General features: G+C 47.2%; 1 protein-coding gene across 1 annotated transcript; it reads right to left on the reverse strand.

Moving 5' to 3' along the window:
• Positions 1-16,710: 16,710 nt before the first annotated feature.
• FZD4 (frizzled class receptor 4) lies at positions 16,711-20,171 on the reverse strand. Its single transcript, XM_084512118.1, has 2 exons — positions 19,893-20,171; positions 16,711-19,049 (listed from the first exon to the last, which is right to left on the reverse strand). The coding sequence occupies exons 1-2, from the start codon at positions 20,154-20,156 to the stop codon at positions 17,721-17,723; spliced, it is 1,593 nt and encodes a 530-aa protein (XP_084368244.1). The 5' UTR covers positions 20,157-20,171; the 3' UTR covers positions 16,711-17,720.
• Between the last annotated feature and the right edge of the window lie 560 nt (positions 20,172-20,731).

A 20,731-nucleotide genomic window follows, 5' to 3' on the forward strand; every position in this document is an offset into this window, starting at 1 on the left:
TCATAATGGGAAGTGACTGATAATCTCAACTCCAGTGATGAGAAAGGAAACAGATGGGTGGGCTGGAGGCAGGCAAGTGCATGGTGTTGGACAGAGCAGGAGACGTGGGGGGCTTGACAGCAAGGCATCGGCTGCTTCAGACACAGAGTAAAGGTTTGAGCCGGCTCTTTTCTCACAGACACAGTCTGGATGAAGAAAGTCTCCAGCATAAGCCTGTTCGAACTATTAGTGATGAACACCATCATAGAAAGGACTGAACAAATCTTGTAGCATAACACATTTAAGGACTGGGAAGAAAATCCATTCTCTGTGCAACACCTGATTTATGATCTAGGGGGCAATTGCAGGAAGTATTTGACACTTTCCCCTTTGCTAAAAAGTGGAACTAAAAAAAGGGACCAGGGGAATTAATTCTGACAAAGTGTGCACAGAAAGGAAAAACATTTGAGACTCTGTATTAAGAATATTTATTCACCGTTGTAGAAGACACACATGAAATTTAACCTGAAATATGGGGTACAACTCTGGTTGCTTGCACTAAGGCAATACCAAATTTTCCTGGAGGATGTGCAGAGATTGTAAACAGAGACACCTGTGGAATATAAAAACAGAGTTTTATGACAGATTTTGTCTTATGAATCCACTTCTGCAAGCCAAACTGCATCTCCAGTTGCTGGCTCCTGGTGCGCTGCCAGGACAGCCTGTGGGCCTAGGGGCACCCCCCGCGGAGGCCGGGTACAGCCGGGCATAATTTACACCTCCCTTGTCTGGTTTTTGTCAGCACTGTGTGGTTTCTGCATGCTGACAAGAAAAAGGGACGGTTTCAGAGCGCTGGAACAAAATGGCTTCTGTGGGCCAGCCGTGACACCTAGCGGCCACATACTCTAGGGCCTGGGCAGCAAGGAGCTGCGGCCCTCGGATACCCCCAGGCCGGCCTTCGGCTCCTGGCAGGCATGGCAAAGGGAACAGGGTTTCTCTGGGAGCATCAGAAGATATTTCCAAAGTATCTTCATGTATTTATGGAACATTTTGCTCTGCAGCTTCCTGTGGGATTTCCTTCTGAGGAATTCCATTTCCCAGTCTTAGCCATATGGTGAAAGCCACTCCTGTCTTCCTGTACACAAGACCCCATGCCCTTCATCACACCTATAAGGGGGCAAAAATTTGGTGCTCAGACTGTCTAAGCAAGCAGGCTTCCTTGGGGCATCTTGCCTGGCTCCTAGCTCCTGCGTTAGGGTGCCTCAAGTCCCCAAGGTCCACCTGCTGTTTTTCTGGGCAATGACTGCTGTGACAGCACTCCTGACGCGACTAAATCCAAGGTTTAGCAGATATGGTCAATAAATGCATCAGTGTTTGCTAGGTTTGCATCAGGCAAATAATTCATTTGCTTATCCTGGTGGATGGATTGTTTTCTAAAGGCTTATCTCTGTTATATTCATTTTACCAGCAATAAGATGGGCTGCTGCTCTTCATTAGCATTCTAAAACACAATTTTGTTATATTCAAAACTCGTCTGGAGGGGGCAGTAGTAGAAATTCCTGCCGGCAACCTCATCCAAGCATTCAAAAACCAGGAAAAAACTAAGAAGAGACTGAGATGCAGCAATGCTGAGAGATGTAACATCTAACTTGTAGTTCACAGGTGTCCAGACTAAGGTCTAAACCCCAGCTTTAGGTGCAGGTGCTGTGGAGAGCCTGCCCATGCCCCAGTGATGGTGTCTGTGAGAGCAGTGTTTGGAGAAAGGACGTTCTTTCCAGAGCTAGCTGTGCTTCTTTCCAGTGTGTTAACTGTCTTACTGTGTTTCTATTTGAAATACAAAGATTGTATTTACTACAGATTAAAAGATTTATTAAAGATTAAAGATTATTTGGGCACTTACAAAATGTTCTGATCAGCTTACCCAGTGGATGTAAGATAGAGATAAGTGTCCCCCCGGTTGCCGACACTGAACTTCATATGCAAAATACATCCAGGTACTAATAATGCATACAAATATTGTGATCAGATATATAAACACATATACATGTATATGTGCAAATGTGTGCATAAATGGGGTACATCCCCAGAAATCAACACCGGTGTTCTACACTCCCCTGTCCACATGATCTACCACCCACTTTCCACTTCCACGCAGCACAGTTCATGTCCAGAGCATTTCTAATTAATCAAAGAACCTGCTGTACTGAAGATGAGGAACAAATGCTGACGTAACAGAGGACAAGGAGATCTGAATGGGACACCAGAAAATCTGGGGAGTCCGAAAAAAGAGCAGGACTGCGAGCTTTGCAGGATACAGTCAGTGTTCTGTGAGCCCTGGGTAAATCATTTACAGGCAATGGCAGTGTGATGAAGGAGCTGCAGGGGGAAAAGGACAAATTAGACCATAGGGAATGATTGACTACAGCTGAAGGTCACAAACCTTTGTAAATATGTGGCAGAATTTGAGTTAATGTGGTGAAACATTTACAAAGCCTGAGTAGGCATAGGAAGGAGGAGGGTGGCAAAATTGGGACCAGTATAAAATTTGAGAGTCATGAGTTAGCTGGAGATGAGCAACCCCAGCAGATCCTCAGCATCAAAGAGCAACACCTGCGTTTCCACCTTCAGAAGTGACTGATGGCTTTGGAAATCCCAGTTGTGGTGGTTTATGAAAGTCTTCATGTCCCAGACTGTCGCAGTCTTGAACAATCTGTGACGTGGGATCAGCCCAAACCTCCATGCAGCCCTGTAGGTCACCATCTGGGGGGAAGGAGCTGGAGAAGCTCCTCAGAAAGTGTGAGAGAGCAGCAAGGAGGCATAATTCACACTACTGCACCACTGAGAGCAAAATGCAAATAAAGTAAGCTGGTTGTGAGAGTGGCAGCATGCTGAAATACACCACGTGCAGCTGACATGACAGACCCCTTTACAAAGCTGCTTTATTTGCCTGGAGCTAGACAAAGTCTGCATTTATGCCACTGCAATGGAACAGTAGACAAACAGTTGTCAGCTATCATTGGTCCCAGTGTATTCTGGTTTTAGAGTCAGGCATGCGTTGTGCTTTGTCTGACCAGGTGACCTTTGGTGGGCCTGGGCAGTGTGTTAGCAGCACCAGTCTCCAACGGGTTCAGTCCTTAGACTTGCACTAGGAGGAAACCATTCCTTAGCACCATATCTGTTCTGGATCAAGAGATGCCAGAAATTCCTGTTCTTCAAATGTAATTTTCTTTTAGCTGTGTATGGAAGAATAAAACCTTCCCTTGAAGATCTTTGTGATCACTTTTAAGACTTAAAAGTGCACTTTACATACTAGAATTTACATCAAAATATTCTTACTTCTAATTAGTGTATTGCATTTGTCACTTTAAAATGTCAAGAGAACAAGGTCCCAAAGGGTGTCTGGAGCTGAATGCCATCAAACAGAAAGGAGAAAGCAAAGAGGCAGACTTGGTGACATCTCAGAGTAGCTGTTTTCTACTTGTAGACTCCACTCACATGCTCTGAAACCATGAGCATGAGCTGAAACCAGGTGAAATTCCAGGCATTCATACTTTGCTTTGACAAATTCTTTCCTCCTTCCGAATGGCCAGACTTGTGGCTTGGGATAAGGCTGTCCTTTCACTCCTGAGGGACAACCTCTTCAGTGGTTTTTGTTTGTTTGTTTGTTTGTTTTACAGAGAATAGTGCTAATACAGGGAGAAAAGATACAGGGAGAAAAGAAATCTCCTCTCCAATGTCTTCTGAGGATCCAGCTTTCTGCACAGTCCATCAAACTGAGCACTGACTGCATGTAATAAAAGTCTGAGCACCCCACAACTTGGAGAAATGCACCTCTTGGTTCCCTCCATAGAAAAGATGGGAGAAGGTAGCTCTGTGTCTGCCTGTGTGACAACACTGCTTACACACAGCTAAACAAGCAGCTAAATTTGTTGGTTATTCTTCATTCCTGGGTCAGGTCAGTGTAAGGACAAACAGATCAAGAATGACCCCTTCAAATTTGCAAGACCTGATGCAGGTTTCTGCTGACAACAGGTGATTTTCCTCAGCTTGCTCCATGGGCACAGTGGAAGGTACAGGTGGGACCATGCCAGCCTGTGGCCACCAAGAAAAAGCTGCTGCTCAGATACAAGCAGCTCCTCTTGATTTCACACCTACTGAACGTTGATTTGGTGAGCATGCTCCCTACCAAGAAGGTGGAAAGAAGATTGACTTGGGAATAGGAAAGAATTTTGGTGTTCACCACCAGGAAATTTAATTTCCAAGTCATAACTGGGAGGTTTCTCCCCCTGTCAGACCTGAAGACCTGACTTCGGCAGGAGTCCCGCCTGGCGTGGTGGTGGTTTGGGCAGCCCTGATTCTGCTGCCCGATGGTGAATGTAGATTCAGAGGGTGTGTTTTCTCCAAACTGGCATTCCCAGGAGGAAAAACTCCACTTCCTTCCCTCTCACTGCCGCTGCCTGGATCAATGAGCAGTGGGTTAGTGGTCAGTGTGGTCTCTGAGCACACATGCTGGGTTCTCACATTTCGGTTGGATGTTTTCTCCTTTCTGCTGAGTAAAAATAATGTGTTTCTAAGGGACTTTGAGTTTTGTGATGTGGGAAGAACCACCTGCTAAAACACCCCAGGGAAGTTTTCCTATTCATTTGTCAAAGGCAGGATTTTAATTTATCTTCGTAGAAAAAGGACCCCTGAAATCACTGAGCCAGCCCCTTGCTGAAGGGCTTAACATGTGGCAAAAGTTACTGGGGCTGTCAGGAAAGTGTGGTGCTTCATTAATGTGTGCTTGTGGCAGTCCACAGAGGTCTCTCTTGAGGACAGAGACATTTTTTTCCTCTCACTGGAAGGGCCTGATATTTGTGGCTTATAGAGGAATAAAGCTTTCCCTGGCTCTGAGAAGTTAGGTGGGAAGGCCCATCCCAGACTGAGTAGACTGTTATTTAATCATGTATGGTTCTGAAGCTGGGCAACCCAGGCTGGAAAGCTTTTCTTTTGGCTTTTGGTGCCTTGGGACACCCTTCTCCATCCATGGGTAGGTGGCTCAGCAGGCAGAAACCCTGGGTGATATACCTATGCATGGGCTGTGCTTGGCATGACCACTTGGGAGCATGGACAGAGGGCAACACTGCTGCAGCAGGAATATCCTTGGCCCCCAGGCACCTTCTCAGCATCGCATGGGACTGACCAGCCCACTCCCATCACACACCAAAGCTCCATGTCTGGTCTCTATTAAATCTAAAGTGGATAACACACCTGAGTCTGGGAATAGCTCATCTGGCCCTCAAGGTCTGAAAGTGAGTTTTCAGGACCCACTGTTAGAAAAAACTTTCTGTTTAGAAACAAAATACATTTAGAGCCCAGCTTTGTACCTGAGATCAGTAGGACGTTGGTAGGATTTTAGGTCTCAGCCAGTCCATCATGGTGTTGATATGATGTCCCCACATGCTGTCAGATCTCAGGATTGCTCAGCTGAGCAGCCACATCTCCCAGTAGTACAGATGCAAGCAGATCCCTGCCTTGGCAGACTAACATTCATCTAGGTTTTACACTCAGAGGTTTTGCTGAAGCTGTTTTTGAAGGAATTATGGACAGGCTACACAAGGTTATGATTAGGAGAACTTTTTAATTAAAAAAAAAAAAAAAAATGTATGTGTGTGTATATGTAATCTGTATATGCTGCTTACCAGTTTACTGTGTCTGTCCTCAGAAACAGAGGTTTCCATATCCAGCCATTTCTTATGGTAGATCAAGAGGGTCTGACCTATACCACTGGAATCACATCAGTTAGTTGCTATCGTAAACAATAATTGTAGGGGAAAATTCATAACATAGATAGAGATTACACTAAAAAAAACACATACAGAAAAGTACAGTTGACAAATTCTGGACACTTGGAATATTTAGAAAATTCTGCTTATTTGCAAAAATAAAATGTTATTTAATTGCTTAATCCAGTGCATGCGTTCTTTTTCTTTTTTTTTTTTCTTCCTTTTTTTTTTTTTTTCATTTCTTCTGAAAACCAAAAATGTGTTACTGAAGTTTTCTGTGTATTTGCTAATGACAAGCTAATGGTTGTTGGAATAAAGGAAGTGCATTTTGCTTCTTCCATGCCTGTCCCATTGACTTTGCCTGGAAATGCCTACGAGGATCTTTTGTTTGCAAAACTAGTCACAGGGAGATAACAGTGTGAATTCTGTTCTTTAATGTTTGCACAAGCACTGGCAGCAGAACTAACACAAACATTCATGGGAATTTGTTTCTGCAAGGTTAATGTCACAAATGATTTACTGAAGCCTTCCTCCTGCTCACCAGCCTGACATCCACCCAGGGAGTAAACAATACCCTCATGAATTCAGAGTGCTCTGAGGCTGGTCACTGAGCAAACACTCCAGATCAGAGTCAATATTTGGGCAGTAATCAATCAGCTGGTATTTATTCCCGCAAAGTTTAGGTAGAAATACCTTGAATCAAGAGTCAGAAATCAATGTTTTTGAAGATAAATCCATTTCTTCCTATTGATTCATTAAAGTTGTTCAATGAAATTGATGAGATAGTTGATCTAACTAAAGTTATGCTTACATTATGTAGAGTGATTTAAAACAAAAACAAAAACAAAAACAAAAACAAAACTTTTTTAATGACAGAAATGAACATGCCTGTCCTCTCATGTTATCATTTTAAGAAGAAATAGGATGTGGATTGTCTTGCCACACATTTTTGCTATCATCCCTTCTAATTGTTTTTCCATTAGTCCTGGTTCCTGAGAGTTTGGTACTTCTTAAAAAGGTCTTTTTGGTTTTCTCTTTCCTTCTTTCCTTCATTCTCCCTTATTTTTATGAGATGCCCACTGAACTGAACTCTTTCTATTCCAGCACAAACAATAACTGGATGACAGAGCCCTGCCACACTGCAGGTAGAGTTTCCAGAACCAGGCCAAGCTCTTGGGGAATTTAATTTATAAGGTGACATGACCTTAACCAATCTGTATGGCCAAGTCAGTGGTTACTGAATCCAGCCATGACAGATAGTAATTATTTTTTCTGTTTATTCACTAGACAAATGGTCATTGCCTCCATGGATATAACGTTACATTCTAGTCACAGCCAAAAACACTTTCCCTCACCCGCTGCATATGTTAGGCAGTTTTAAATATCAAGCAGGAACCTGGGACAGTGTCTTGAAGCTGAAAAATGCCTCCAAATCAACATGAAATTGAGTTGAAATGCTGGATTGCATGCAGTTTGAATGCAAAATTAGAGTTAATCTGAGGACATGACTAGAGCATATTAAAGCCATGACTAAAATAGAGCTACAGGTATCAGATGTGAATAGGCATGAATTGTGAAATGGCTGCAGTTATTGAAAAATCTTTTGCTTTTTGAATAAGACAGATACCTCCCATTTCCCCATGGAGGAAATCACTTGCTTTCCTTAAATGAGTGGTGATGAGTCAATGCATAGAGAGGGGAATGAGATGAGAAAAGACAGGTTTTAGTTCTGCTCTGAATCTCTTCACACAGAGATTTGTCTACTGACTAGCCCACGCTATGGGCCTCTTTGGGCCTAAGACCTCTTGATCTTTCTTTTGCCACTGGGATGTTAGCTGGATTCTTCTGGGATTGTAGGGGAGGCTCTCACACCTGTGCTACTCCACCAACAGTATTTCAAAACCTTGTGCTTCTTCTTCAGTTGCTTTAGCACAGATGGGAGGTGTGGGTGTCCTCATACACCCACACACCACCTTCCCCGCACACCCCAGCACCGAAGTCACCACCCCTATCCCAACAACCCTGGAAGATCTTGGATCCTGCTCTCTGCCAGTCCACCTCAGCCAGGCCTTCCTGTGTGACTGGAGACAGCAGCTCGGTAGCAGGTTTGGGACAGGGACCACAGACCCCTGACCCCTGATGGAAGTGCAGGGTGAGAAGCTCCCTCATCGGCCTGGAAAGGCCATGCATTGAAGAGGACTGGGCCGGTGGCCACATCTGTCAGACCTGACTTTTCACAGCCAGAAAGGAAAAAATACCCCATGTCCTGAGGGCAGAGAAGGAATGAAGCCATGTGCTGCATCCCGGAGATGGCAGACACACAGGCTCCAGCAGACACAAAGTCTGCTCCCAGGCATTATGTGAAAGACCTCGAGGTCTTGCAGCAGCAAGCCCCAGAACATCATATGCCACGCTGAGGGCTGTCTTTGTCAGTGCTTACAGGATGAATTACTGGCATGTCAGGATGAGACCTGCCCCTTCCCCTGTTCCAGTTATAAAACTGTTCTCCAGGGAAGGCTCTTTACTTCTTTTGGCTTTGCTTAGGCCACAGCTGTAGAAACGTAATTGTTCCGTGAGCGGAATGGTATTTTATTTGCCATCCTTTCATACACTGGGGCCTCTGTAGCTGATTTTTAGCATTATATATATATTCCCTCCTCCTCTGAGATTCGATCTTTCCATTTCCAGGCCTCTCCCACACCCCCTACCTTTGAAAAAGATGCTACGGTTTTACTGTGGTTCTCTAGCGCGTGACTCTGCAAACACTTTCTGCTCGCAGCCTGAGGCCCAATACTTCTTCCCACCACTGCCAAATGGCAGCTGAAAGACTAAAGGCTACCTCAGGCTGGAGGCCCTCCTTGCCACTGTGCTTCCCTGGGCCCTTTCCTTTAGAACATAACAAGTGTGAGGTCCAGGAGGACACTGCGTTAAGTTTTTTTGCGTGAACTTTTCAGATATATGTGATGCTGGCTTCTGTTTACAGCAGCTTCCCCTGCTGCAGCCAAGGGAAAGATGTCCCTTTGGCCCTCAGGTCGTTTTTTTTTCCCCCTCTGAGAGCTACATTAGCAACCTGCTGGGGGTTGCCCTGAGCCCAGAGCTGAGCAAGAAGAGGATGATACCAAAAGGCCCTGGGCAGTGCAGCACAGAGGTGGGGCCGGGACGAGGGGCAGCTGCCACTAGGTGTCACCCGCTGCTTGCTGCAAGCACAAGGCACCCGAGTGCATGTATAAAGAGATGAATAAATAAATAGATGTAATCGAGCCCTGAAGTTCCTGCCTTTCCGTGGAACTGCAGTTATAATCCCTTCTGAAGTGTTTGACTAAAAGCATCTCTGCGTGAATTGCTTCAGTTATGGAAGAAAATACTTCTGCTGTTACCATAGTCTCGCAGAATGGTCGGGGTTGGAAAGGACCTTAAAGATCATCCATTTCCAACCCCCTTGTCCTATCACTGCACCCCCTGACGAAGAGTCCCTCCCCAGCTTTCCTGTAGCCCCCTTTAGGTACTGGCAGGCTGCTGTAAGGTCTCCCTGGGGCCTTCTCTTCTCCAGGCTGAACAACCCCAACTCCCTCAGCCTGTCTTCACAGGAGAGGTGATCCTTGTGGTTCTCCTCTGGACTCGCTCTAATACTTCCATATCCTTCTTGTACTGGGGGCCCCAGAGCTGAACACAGAGCTCCAGGTGGGGTCTCACAGAGCAGAGCAGAGGGGGCCAAGTGTACGGTTGGCTTTCTGGGCTGCAAGCACACATTGCTGGCTCATATTCATTTTTTTTGTCCAGCACCCTCAAGTCCAACCCATCAGTCTAAAATGCTTAATGTCAGGCTGGTTCTCTATATAACACTTTTTAAAAGCTTAACACTTTAGAGGCAGATTCTCAGATTATTTGCATTTATTTTTTTTTCAGGAAGGATGTTTTTCCCTTCCTCAGAATAAGCTCAGGAAATGAGAGAAACAGTCAGGAAGCCAGCTAAGTGCTGATGGAAATAAAAAAATGAAAGCTGTATTGACAAGTCATGGGAAATTGTCTTTAAATATTTTAAACCACTGATTAAAAAATGACAAAACTAAAGCTAAGTCTTCCTCTGAAGCATAGCTAATTAATCTGCTTTTTTTTTTTTTTTTTTTTTTTTTTTTTTTTTTTTGCAAGCATTTGCAGCAAGGGCCAAAATCAAAAGTTACAAATTACAGTAAAATTTGTGGTGCTGCAATGTTTGTGTTTGGGATTTAACCTGTTTTCTCTGATGTTGTACTCAATGTCTGGCAGAGGGAAGGTCCCCACTCTCCAAAAATGACCTAGGAAAACAACAATTTATCCATGATCCCTTATCATGTGAGCCCTCAATTGCTGCCACTGCCCTCTGAGCCACCTCTGTGCTCTTCCAGCCCTGTGGTGCCTGCTTGGTGGGCTCTTGGCAGCACAGAAAATAAAACATCTGCCTATCAACAGCACAAAGCTGTTAAAACAGCTGGAGTTTGCCAGGGTGCCAGAAATCCTCTCCCAGCCACAGGAGGCAATGAAGACCCAGGATCTGTGGCACATCAGCCGGATTGGCAAAGATCCTCTTACCTGATTTTATCGGAGAAGTGCAATGGGAGTGTGGCACGAGGCAGAGCCAGTCTTGTCACTCTCCCACCCAGCACTGGCTTTGCAAGCAGGAAAAGATGTCCTGCTTTTTATTCAACCTACATGTATATGGATATTTGTTTGAGCCCTCTAAGGCTGAGACAGGGGATGCAAACCCCTGATGAGGAGCCCAACTAGCCCAAGCATGCCAAAACAAATGAGCTACCATGCACCAGAGCCACAGCTGCTGTATGGCTGTGCAGCAGGGCTCTCACCTATGGGCATACAGCTCAAAGCTAGACTCGATCACCCCAGCTGAAGCACCAAACTTCAGGAGTTACCAGCAGCCTCACTGAAGGGTTTGCAGCTCCTCACAGGGAGAACAGGGAGTGCTCAGGGAGCAGCTCTGCAGGATGCTGCCTGCAGGAGACACGGCTACACAAGCCAGGCAGTTCATCCTGCCTCATTTATGTCAGTTTGGCCCTTTATGGGGCTGCTACATGAACCAGGTCACCAACATGATCTGAGTTAAAAATAACCTTCTGCATAAAACAAACAGAAAACTCTGGTGGTTATTTTTAACCACGATCTTTTTTGCTGATGTGCTCTGCAGCTCAGCACTGCGAGTAGTTGTATGGCAAAATTAAGGAGGAGATGAAATAAGATGCAGTTACGGGAACTTGATGCTCTGAAAGGCCTTTCCCAGCCTTGATCATTCTGATTCTATGAATGAGTGGCTGAGGAAGGATGGGGTGTGGTGGAGACCTCCCTGCTGAAGCCAGCGTCTTGTGATGCATTTCACATTACCGCATTTTTATATTAACAGAGCTTCTGATTTTTGGCTGCAGAACTCTGGTCTCCTTCACTACAAACTCCTCAACATTTACTCTTTAAAGAGGGCTTTAAGAAAACAAGAGAAAATCAAACATACAAAAAACGGAAACCCAAATAGCAAAACAACCACAAAATTTCCTGATAAAGGCTACTCTTTTGTGAGGTTTGCAGACAGCCAAATACACCCCTCTGCAGGCAAACCTAGGCTGATTCATCTTCATGGTGGTTTGTGGAGGTTGTCCCCAGGCTGAGGCAACTACAGCACTGCCACCTGACTGGTGACGCTCTGAGATGCCTGGTTTGGGGGGATGTGTGGGGCAAGAGGCCATCAGAGGGACCTGGAGCAGCCAACACCACCTTGAACATTATATCTGAGGTACTTTGTTGGTGCTTACAGCTGCAAGAGGAGGCATATTTCTCTCCCTTCCCCAGAAACACTTCTATGTTTGTTATGTTTAATTGTAGCTATATTAAAGACTCCTAATTATAAGTTTCAAGCCAGAGATCTCATTAATCACCAGCTAAGAACATAACAGCGATGAGCTGCCAAAGGCATGAGGAAATCACTCTAATTATCAGTTTTAGATGCTGCTCTTCAAAACTTGATTAGCTATAGATACACAGGTGATAATTCCTACTGTCTTCTTTATAGCACATCCTCACTATTATCCACTGTAGTCTGATTTAGTTTCTTATTAGAATAGCATTATGCTAATTAAGTAATCCTGCATACAGAACATTTTGTGATGTAGATGATTAAGTGGGTTAAGATGGTGACTAATATTACAAGCTGCATAATTGGCGTCAAAGTGGTGAAGGGCGTACACAAAAAGAAGGAGCTCTCACCTAACTGGTGAACAGAAATGATAAAAAGGAATAAAAAATAAGCAGGGCATTAAAAAGCCTTTAAAAAAAAATAATTAAAAAAATGTAGATAACAGGTTGAATCTGTTCTCTGAAGGGCTAAAAATACCCTTTTTGAGTGAGCACATTTTGAGCACTTGCCCTTTCCCAAACCACTAACAGATGTTGTACCCTCAACAGGCACGTGGCTGTGCTGCCCTTCCCACCACACACCCAACATCTGGATGCTCCGTGCTTCTCTGGATGCCCTTACTCCATACTACATGGAGTAGAGAGGAACCTTACACAGAGCCCTGCTTTCCCCAGGAGCACTGCTACAGCAGCAGTGGACAGTTGTGTCTTTGCTTCCATTTGGTTCTGGTGGCACACAGGGACAAGCACAAGCACACAAGAGCCTCCTGGCTCTTCCACAGGCTCATGGACCTACACGCTGCTTTTCAAAGAGTTTCTTTCCACCCCATGTGCAAGCACTGAAACACATACGTACTTCACAGAATCACAGAATTTCACAGAATTTTCTAGGTTGGAAGAGACCTCAAGGTCATCGAGTCCAACCTCCAACCTAACGCTAACAGCCCTCCACTAAACCATATCCCTAAGCTCTACATCTAAACGTCTTTTGAAGACTTCCAGGGATGGTGACTCCACCACTTCCCTGGGCAGCCTGTTCCAGTGCCTCACAACCCTTTCAGTGAAGAAGTTCTTCCTAACATCTAGCCTAAAACTCCCCTGGCTCAACTTAAACCCATTCCCCCTCGTCCTGTCACCAGGCACGTGGGAGAACAGGCCAACCCCCACCTCGCTACAGCCTCCCTTGAGGTACCTAAAAAGAGCGATAAGGTCGCCCCTGAGCCTCCTCTTCTCCAGGCTGAACAAGCCCAGCTCCCTCAGCCGTTCCTCGTAGGACTTGTTCTCCAGGCCCCTCACCAGCTTCGTCGCCCTTCTCTGCACCCGCTCAAGCACCTCGATGTCCTTCTTGTAGCGAGGGGCCCAAAACTGAACACAGTACTCGAGGTGCGGCCTCACCAGAGCTGAGTACAGGGGGACGATCACCTCCCTAGCCCTGCTGGTCACGCTGTTCCTAATACAAGCCAGGATGCCGTTGGCCTTCTTGGCCACCTGAGCACACTGCTGGCTCATATTCAGCCGACTGTCCACCATCACTCCCAGGTCCTTCTCTGCCTGGCAGCTTTCCAACCATTCCTCTCCCAGCCTGTAGCTCTGCTTGGGGTTATTGCGCCCCAGGTGCAGGACCCGGCACTTGGCCTTGTTAAACTTCATGCAGTTGACCTCAGCCCATCGGTGCAGCCTATCCAGATCCTCCTGCAGAGCTTTCCTACCCTCAAGCAGATCGACACACGCACCTAACTTGGTGTCATCTGCGAACTTACTGAGGGTGCACTCGATGCCCTCGTCCAGATCATCGATGAAGATATTAAAGAGGACCGGCCCCAGCACCGAGCCCTGGGGGACGCCACTAGTGACTGGCCTCCAACTGGACTTGGCTCCATTCACCACGACTCTTTGGGCCCGGCTATCCAGCCAGTTTCTAACCCAACGAAGCGTGCGCCAGTCCAAGCCAAGAGCAGCCAGTTTCTTGAGGAGAATGCTGTGGGAGACGGTGTCAAAAGCCTTGCTGAAGTCAAGGTAGACCACATCCACAGCCTTTCCCTCATCCACCCAGCGCGTCACTCTGTCATAGAAGGAGATCAGGTTCGTCAGGCATGACCTGCCTTTCATAAAGCCATGCTGACTGGGCCTGATCGCCTGCTTCCCCTTCAAGTGCTGCATGATGACTCTCAGGAGGATCTGCTCCATGAGCTTTCCTGGCACTGAGGTCAAACTGACAGGCCTGTAGTTTCCTGGGTCTGCCCTCCGGCCCTTCTTGTAGATGGGCGTCACGTTTGCTAGCCGCCAGTCGATTGGGACCTCCCCCGATAGCCAGGACTGCTGATAAATGATGGACAGTGGCTTGGCCAGCTCCTCTGCCAGTTCCCTCAGTACCCTTGGGTGGATCCCATCTGGCCCCATCGACTTGTGCACATCCAAGTGCCGTAGTAGGTCACCAACCAGTTCTTCATGGATAATGAGGGCCACATCCTGCTCCCCATCCCCTTCCACCAGCTCAGGGTACTGGGTATCCAGAGAACATCTTGTATTGCCGCTAAAGACTGAGGCAAAGAAGGCATTGAGCACCTCTGCCTTTTCCTCATCTCTTGTAACTAAGTTTCCCCCCGCATCCAGTAAAAAAAAAAACTTTCACTCTTGCCCAGTGATGTTTTGTTCTCAGCTGTTTCCAGTTGGCAGAGGTGCTTTTGCAACCCACATGAGATCCAAACTGAGCTGTTTTAACCCATTTGGACCATGCATCCTTCTTCTGTCAGGGGAAAAAAGAACATGCAACAGCAGCATAGCCAATCCAGGAAACAAACTCAACAAAAACATGAGGGCTGCCAGGAATACCTTAGTTATCCACAGAGGTTAAAATTTTATTTTGATATAAAAATTAAATAGCAAAGGTTTTTTGTTTGTTTTTGTTTTGTTTTGTTTTGTTTTTTTACAGTGATAAATTAGAAATTTACAGTACATACATCAGAGCAGATATATTTTCTATACACCCCAAAATAATCAGTGTCTATTTCCTTAGAAGCTCAGAGAAAGGAGCTAACCTGTCTGTTCAATGCAGGAGCCAGGCTTGTACCTCTCTGAGAGATGCTTCAGAAACGTGCTGTGAAAAAGCCACACGCTGGGGTGGGAGAGACGGGCAGACAGAGCTGGAGGGAGCAGGGCCCATGCCAGGAAGGTAACCGCCGAAAGGTTTCTCGTTGTATAACCACAGCAACTGCACTTCCGAGAGAGGATTAGTCACACATTTTTTGGCTTTAAATTCATAACAATGCTGAAATGAGAGAATGGACGAGTTGCAGATACCCACTCTCCGTGACTGCTGGGTTTTGGGCTGTCTGCTGTGACTTCCCCTTCAGACATCCCCAGAGCAGAGAAAGGTGAATGCAGATGGATGGGTACATTCACAGAACGGTTTTGTCACTGCAAGAGCTGGCACAGTGCCCCTGAGAGCTTGGGGAAGATGCTCCTTCAGGAACAGCTACTGGTGTCTCTCCCCACCCCACCTCCTACCCATGGCATTTGAGTGCCTCACACTTTACAGGTCCTCAACTGCCACAGGGCTACACAGTGCTGTCCTCAACAAACTCATTTCCAGTGTCTCGAATCACCAGGGACATCCGTCTGTCACAGTCCACAGCGCCGCAGTCAGAGATGCAAGGATCTGGTAACAGGAGTGCTACTTAACATTCACTTCTGTGTACACAACACAGTTAAAAAAGCTGTTTGTTGAATAAGTCAGGTCAAGCAGGAGTTGTATCAGCCAGGCAAGTATCCAAGGCGCTTCAGACTGAAGGACACTTGAATGAACGTGACACCTTGGCACAGGCCAAGGCTAGGTTACAAGACAGGGCTCATACTGTGTCCTCACCCCTTGCAAGTCAAAATACAGCTGCTGGTTGTACATCCCTTGCTGGGTCAGCCGACAGATCACATCACGGAGAGTCTGAGCCATCTGAAGATTTCGTATTGCAGAACTCCTCGTCCACAGAGGAATAGCCAGATCCAAACACAACACTAATGGTGAGAGACTTTATAGAGAGGATCAAAAGGCTCAGCTGGTATGCAGCGCTGGCCAAGACAATGGTTGTGCATTGAGCAGAATGTGTCAAGTTGTCACTTGTTCTGCTAGAGAGGGAGCCTGACCACAAAGACTGCAATTAGGGTTTGTTTGGTTGATTGTTTGTTTTTTAAAATATGCTCTAGCACATGTTTCAACATTGACGTTGAAACAATTCACACTTCTGGGACAGATTAGTGCTCACGGCCAGAGCTGGAATGAATTGTGGTTTGGGAAGCACATGGGGCACCTGTAGGAAAAGTGAGGACTATACTAAAGCAGTGCATGTTCTCAGCTGCCCTCAAAAGTCATGGGAGTCAGGGTACTGGGGAACCAGCAGCTGAGCTGGTTCCACACAAATGAAGCAAAAATTTAGGGTACACAGATAAAACTGAAGGTCCTTCAAAGGGACAGCACATCAAACCAGTGTTCTCTTCAGTACTTGCGGGCTGTCACTGTTTGCATCACTTTTCTTAACAGTCAAACCAGCCCAGACACAAGGCTCAAGCTCCCCACAAGCACAAGCCATTGCCTCCACATTTAAAAGACTGAGACAACTTGAAAGCTGCTGTGAAACAACATTATTCATCAAGAAGTTGGACCTCTTCTCCTTGGATCCCTTTAGAAAGTTGACAATGTTTCTATAATTCCTGAGGAGTGAATGCCTGCTCGCATCCTGTATGCATCGATATGTTAAGGAAAAAAAAAAGAGTTTCTCCATAGCTGTCAGTGAGCAACTGGAGCCTCGTTCTAAGGCAGTCAGCTGTACTGCGATGTCATGGACTGAGAATGTTCTTTTAATTGTAACTGACACACATAATTATACAACTGAGCTGTGTGAACATGAGGTTGCCAAGGAACTCAACATTTTGCTTCTCCCAGACTGGCGTCTGCAGAGATACCATCGCACCGAATGAAATATATTAAGACTTAATTGCTTCATGCAATGGGTCTCCAGAGAGCCAGATAAGTTTACTTGGAGAAAACTGACATTGTTCTGAAGAGACCCTCAACTCATTTTTCTCTTTCCTGTAGGAAGGAGCACTACAACGTAAGACTTTATTTAAAGCTATTAGACGCAGCAGAATAAAGTAGTCAGCTGAAATCGCAGGAGCACCTGAAGGAACGGGAGCAGAGGCAGGCGGACAATGCTAAGTGATGCATAACAGCACGCACAGTTTCCAAGCTTCCACATATTCCTCTACTTCTGACAATGACCTTGAGTAAAGCTTTTTTAAAAACATATGAAATATTGACAGAATCATGTAATACTTCAGGTTGGAAGGGACCTAGGGAGGTCCAAATTCCTGAACAAAACACTCAGTTCAGACCAGGTTACAGACAGTAAAGAGGAGTCAAAATTATTATTAGACCATCAGATGACTTAAGAGTCATCCTCACTAAATCCTTCTTAGTTTGGGTAATTCCCAGACTTGGAAAATCTGCTTAATTATTTGTCGGAGGACCTGATCCTTGGCTGACTCGTGCAGCATACGGGAGCAACAGAATTCCCCAGAGTGTAGAGACACAACCCTCAGTGAGCACTTCCTTCTCAATGCTGAACTCGTAAAGAAGACAACTAATTGTGGTTCTGGGTGCTCCATCTCTGGTAACTGGCCCCTAAATCAGCACAGAACTTGGACCCAGACTGCCTTTCCTCCACCAGCTGTAAGACAATATAACACAAGACAATATCCCACAGCTGTGGTCTACAGTTCCACTGCTTCTAAAGACATCAGAATATTGCATCCTACTTTATAAAAAAAAAAAGGAAGATAATGTGTTTGGATATTTCACAGCTTTTAAAGCCTCCCTGGGCTTTCCTATTTTGGGCAGCATGGTTTATGGCTATTGTATTTGCAGCATGATTTTTTTGTTTGCTTATTCTTTAAGGCTTTTTTCTCCTTCCTCAAGAGACAATTTTGCTACTGTCTCCCCACTCTGCTCCCAGCATTTACACTGCAATGCTTATAAACAATCAGTCCTTCAGGTGAGAGCAGTCAGACCATCACGGTGTCGTCCTTTTCTCATACCACAGTCTCGTTCCCTTTCCCAGGTTTCACCCAACCGTCTGCTCTCTTCTCCCGTTTCACTTTCCCTGAGTTCACCAGTCTGTTCGAGCACTTCTGCCACGTGTGCAGAGTTTTGGCTGACCAGATCCACATACCTGAAGTGATACCCACCAGGAGGGACATGAAGATTTTGAGCATCTCCACGGCCATATTGGAATCATCTGCCGAATAGCGGAAAATGGCCCAGTTGGAGATTTCATAGAAATAACAGGCAATGACACACGTTGCTGGGACGGTGTACAGCACTGAGAAGACACCGATTTTAACCATCAGTCTTTCTAGTTTGTCAGTTTTAGTTCCATCTTTCTGAAGATTAGACCTGATTTTAAATAAGGCCACTAACCCAGCTGCAATGAATAAAGTTCCAATAACCAGGTAGGTAAAAAGTGGAGCAACAACAAAGCCCGTCAGCGCATCCAGGTTCTGGTTCCCAACATAGCACAGGCCAGTGAGCTCGTCTGCATCTACCAGTCTCATAATCAAAATGACAATGGTCTTCACTGCAGGGATAGCCCAGGCTGCAATGTGGAAATACGAACTGTGCATTTCTATAGCCTCATGGCCCCACTTGAGTCCTGCGGCCAGAAACCACGTCAATGTCAGAATAACCCACCAGATGGAGCTAGCCATCCCGAAAAAGTACATCAGCAAGAAAATTATAGCACATCCTGTGTTCTTAAGACCTTCTTGGATAAGAACAGGTTCTGCTGCCTCTTCAAAATCACAGGATATCCTTTCCCGGCCCACAGTTAGCCTCACAATATAAGCAATGCTATAAATATTGTAGCACATGCTCAAAAATATGATTGGGCGCTCCGGGTAGGAAAATCTGGATGAATCAATCAGGAAGGTCAGGACTGTGAACGCAGTTGATATGAAGCAAAGACTAGCCCACACGGCCATCCAGATATCTGTGAATTCCTTTGCTGACCTGCTGTAGAGCCCAGCATCGTAGCCACACTTGAGGACACAGTTCAGGCTCCTCTTGACCCAGATGTACTGATCGGAATTGGATCCCATGCTGTGGCACTCTTCTCCGGGCTGCAAGGATGTCTTGCTATGAAGGGGAACCTCTTCATCTCCCGGACCCTCCATGCACATGTGGTTGTGATCATTCTGGGGTGGGAATTTGCTGCAGTTCAGGCTGTCCGGCCAGGCAAATCCAAATTCTTTTAAAACAGGTTCACATCTTCTTTTGACAGAGAGGCACATGCCACCACAGGGACCTATAGGGATGTTAATCTTCTCTGTGCACATCGGGACATAGACTGAACAAAGGAAGAACTGGAAGAGAGAAACAGAAATCGCAAGCGTGTTAGGAGAAAATTCAACAGGTCAAAACATAACAAGTTTTCCTTTTTGCCTTTTTAGCAGTAATTTTTGGTCCCTTGCCTTAAAAAACAGGAAGCAGTATAAAACAAATAAACCAAGAACAATAAAAACTTAGGAGAAAAAACCCTAAAAATGCTGCCTTCTTTCAGTTCAAGTGTGGTCCGAAGCCAAAGCCTGAACGTTTCACTCCCCAGATTAGCCCCATGCAAATTTAGCCCATCACTTTCAATAAAGCGAGTGGGATTTAGCCAGATGTAAACCTCAAGGGTGCAATTTAGGAAAGAAGAAAAAAAAAAAAAAGTATATTTTAAAGCGGTTTAAACAAATACATATTTTTGTTCAAGGCACTGCCTGGATATCACGGCTAGCAAACAAACAGAAGGAAAGGCATTTACTGAATCACTTGGGTTTGTGATCCTCCTGGAAGAAGGCGCTTCTCTTTCACCATCGGGCCACCGACGGGTTCGCACCGGCCATAAAACACTGCCGCTCGCTCAGCTTTGGAAACATGGCGATTTTGGGGGGCTGTAGCCACACCGGGGGGCTTCAGGGATTTGGGGACCCGGGGTCCAAGCTGGCTGCTGCCGTGGGGGTGTCCCTGCGGGCTGGGCACGGCAGGACCCCTTTTTTCGCCCCTTAGGAAGCCCACACAGCGCTGCCTTGTGCTGCAGCCCGCTCCCTCCAGGCTTTGCAGCGGGGGACATGGGGGAAATGTCAGCGCAACGCCCGGCTCCCGGTTCTGGAGAAGGGGGTTTGGGGAAGAGATTTGGGGTTTTTTGAGGGGTTGGGACCCACCTGGAGCTGGCTGGAGCAGCCGTACTGGATGAGGGGGGTGAAGGTGGTGAGCTGCAGCTCGGCGTCCGCCTGCAGCTCGTGGCCCACCAGGTTGGGCATCTTGGTGACATTGTAGCCCAGGTTCTGGCACATGGCGATGCGGATGGCGTCGCAGCGCCGCTCCTCCTCGTCGCCGAAGCCCCGCGTCCCGCCGAGCTGCAGGGCCAGCAGCAGGGCCAGCAGCCGCCCGGCCGCCCCCCTGCCACCACCACAGCACCGTGCCATGGCCGAGACCCCCCCCCCCCCGGCCCCCCACCTGCCCCCGGCCCCGGCTCCGGCCCCGGCCGCGCCGTGCCGCCCGGGCCGGCTCCAACGGGGAGGGGCCGGGGGCGGCTCTGCTCTTAAACCGCCGCGCCGAGAAACTGCCCAGGGGAGGGGACGGCGCCTCCCCGAGCCCCGGCCTCCTCCCAGCCTCCCGGGGCGGGCACAGCCACAGCCCCGGCCCGGGGGGAGAGCCCCGCTGGGTGCCCTCCGGAGCCCCCCCGGAGCCACCCCGTAGCCCCTCGGCCCTGCGGAGCCTCAGGAGTTTTCCCCCTTCTTCATGCGCGGCGACCCCGCTGTGAGCAGCGAACGGCCCTGCCATGCCTCCCCCCGGGCTTGGTGACCCGGGGGTGGGTCCCCGATGTCCCCACACCGGTGGAGGGCAGCGGCAGGGCCTGAGACGGGCACCCCGAGGTGCCCAGGCTCAGGCCTGGCTCCCCAGGGGCAGGCTGGGCTGAGCCATCAGCCTCCTCTCCCTCCTCTCCTTCCTCGCCCTCGCCAGACCACAGGGCAGGTCTCTAAGCTGCCACTTTTTCTCC

The sequence above is a fragment of the Aythya ferina genome, assembly GCF_964211825.1.
Source record: "Aythya ferina genome assembly, chromosome: 1".
NCBI classification, from domain to species: domain Eukaryota; kingdom Metazoa; phylum Chordata; class Aves; order Anseriformes; family Anatidae; genus Aythya; species Aythya ferina.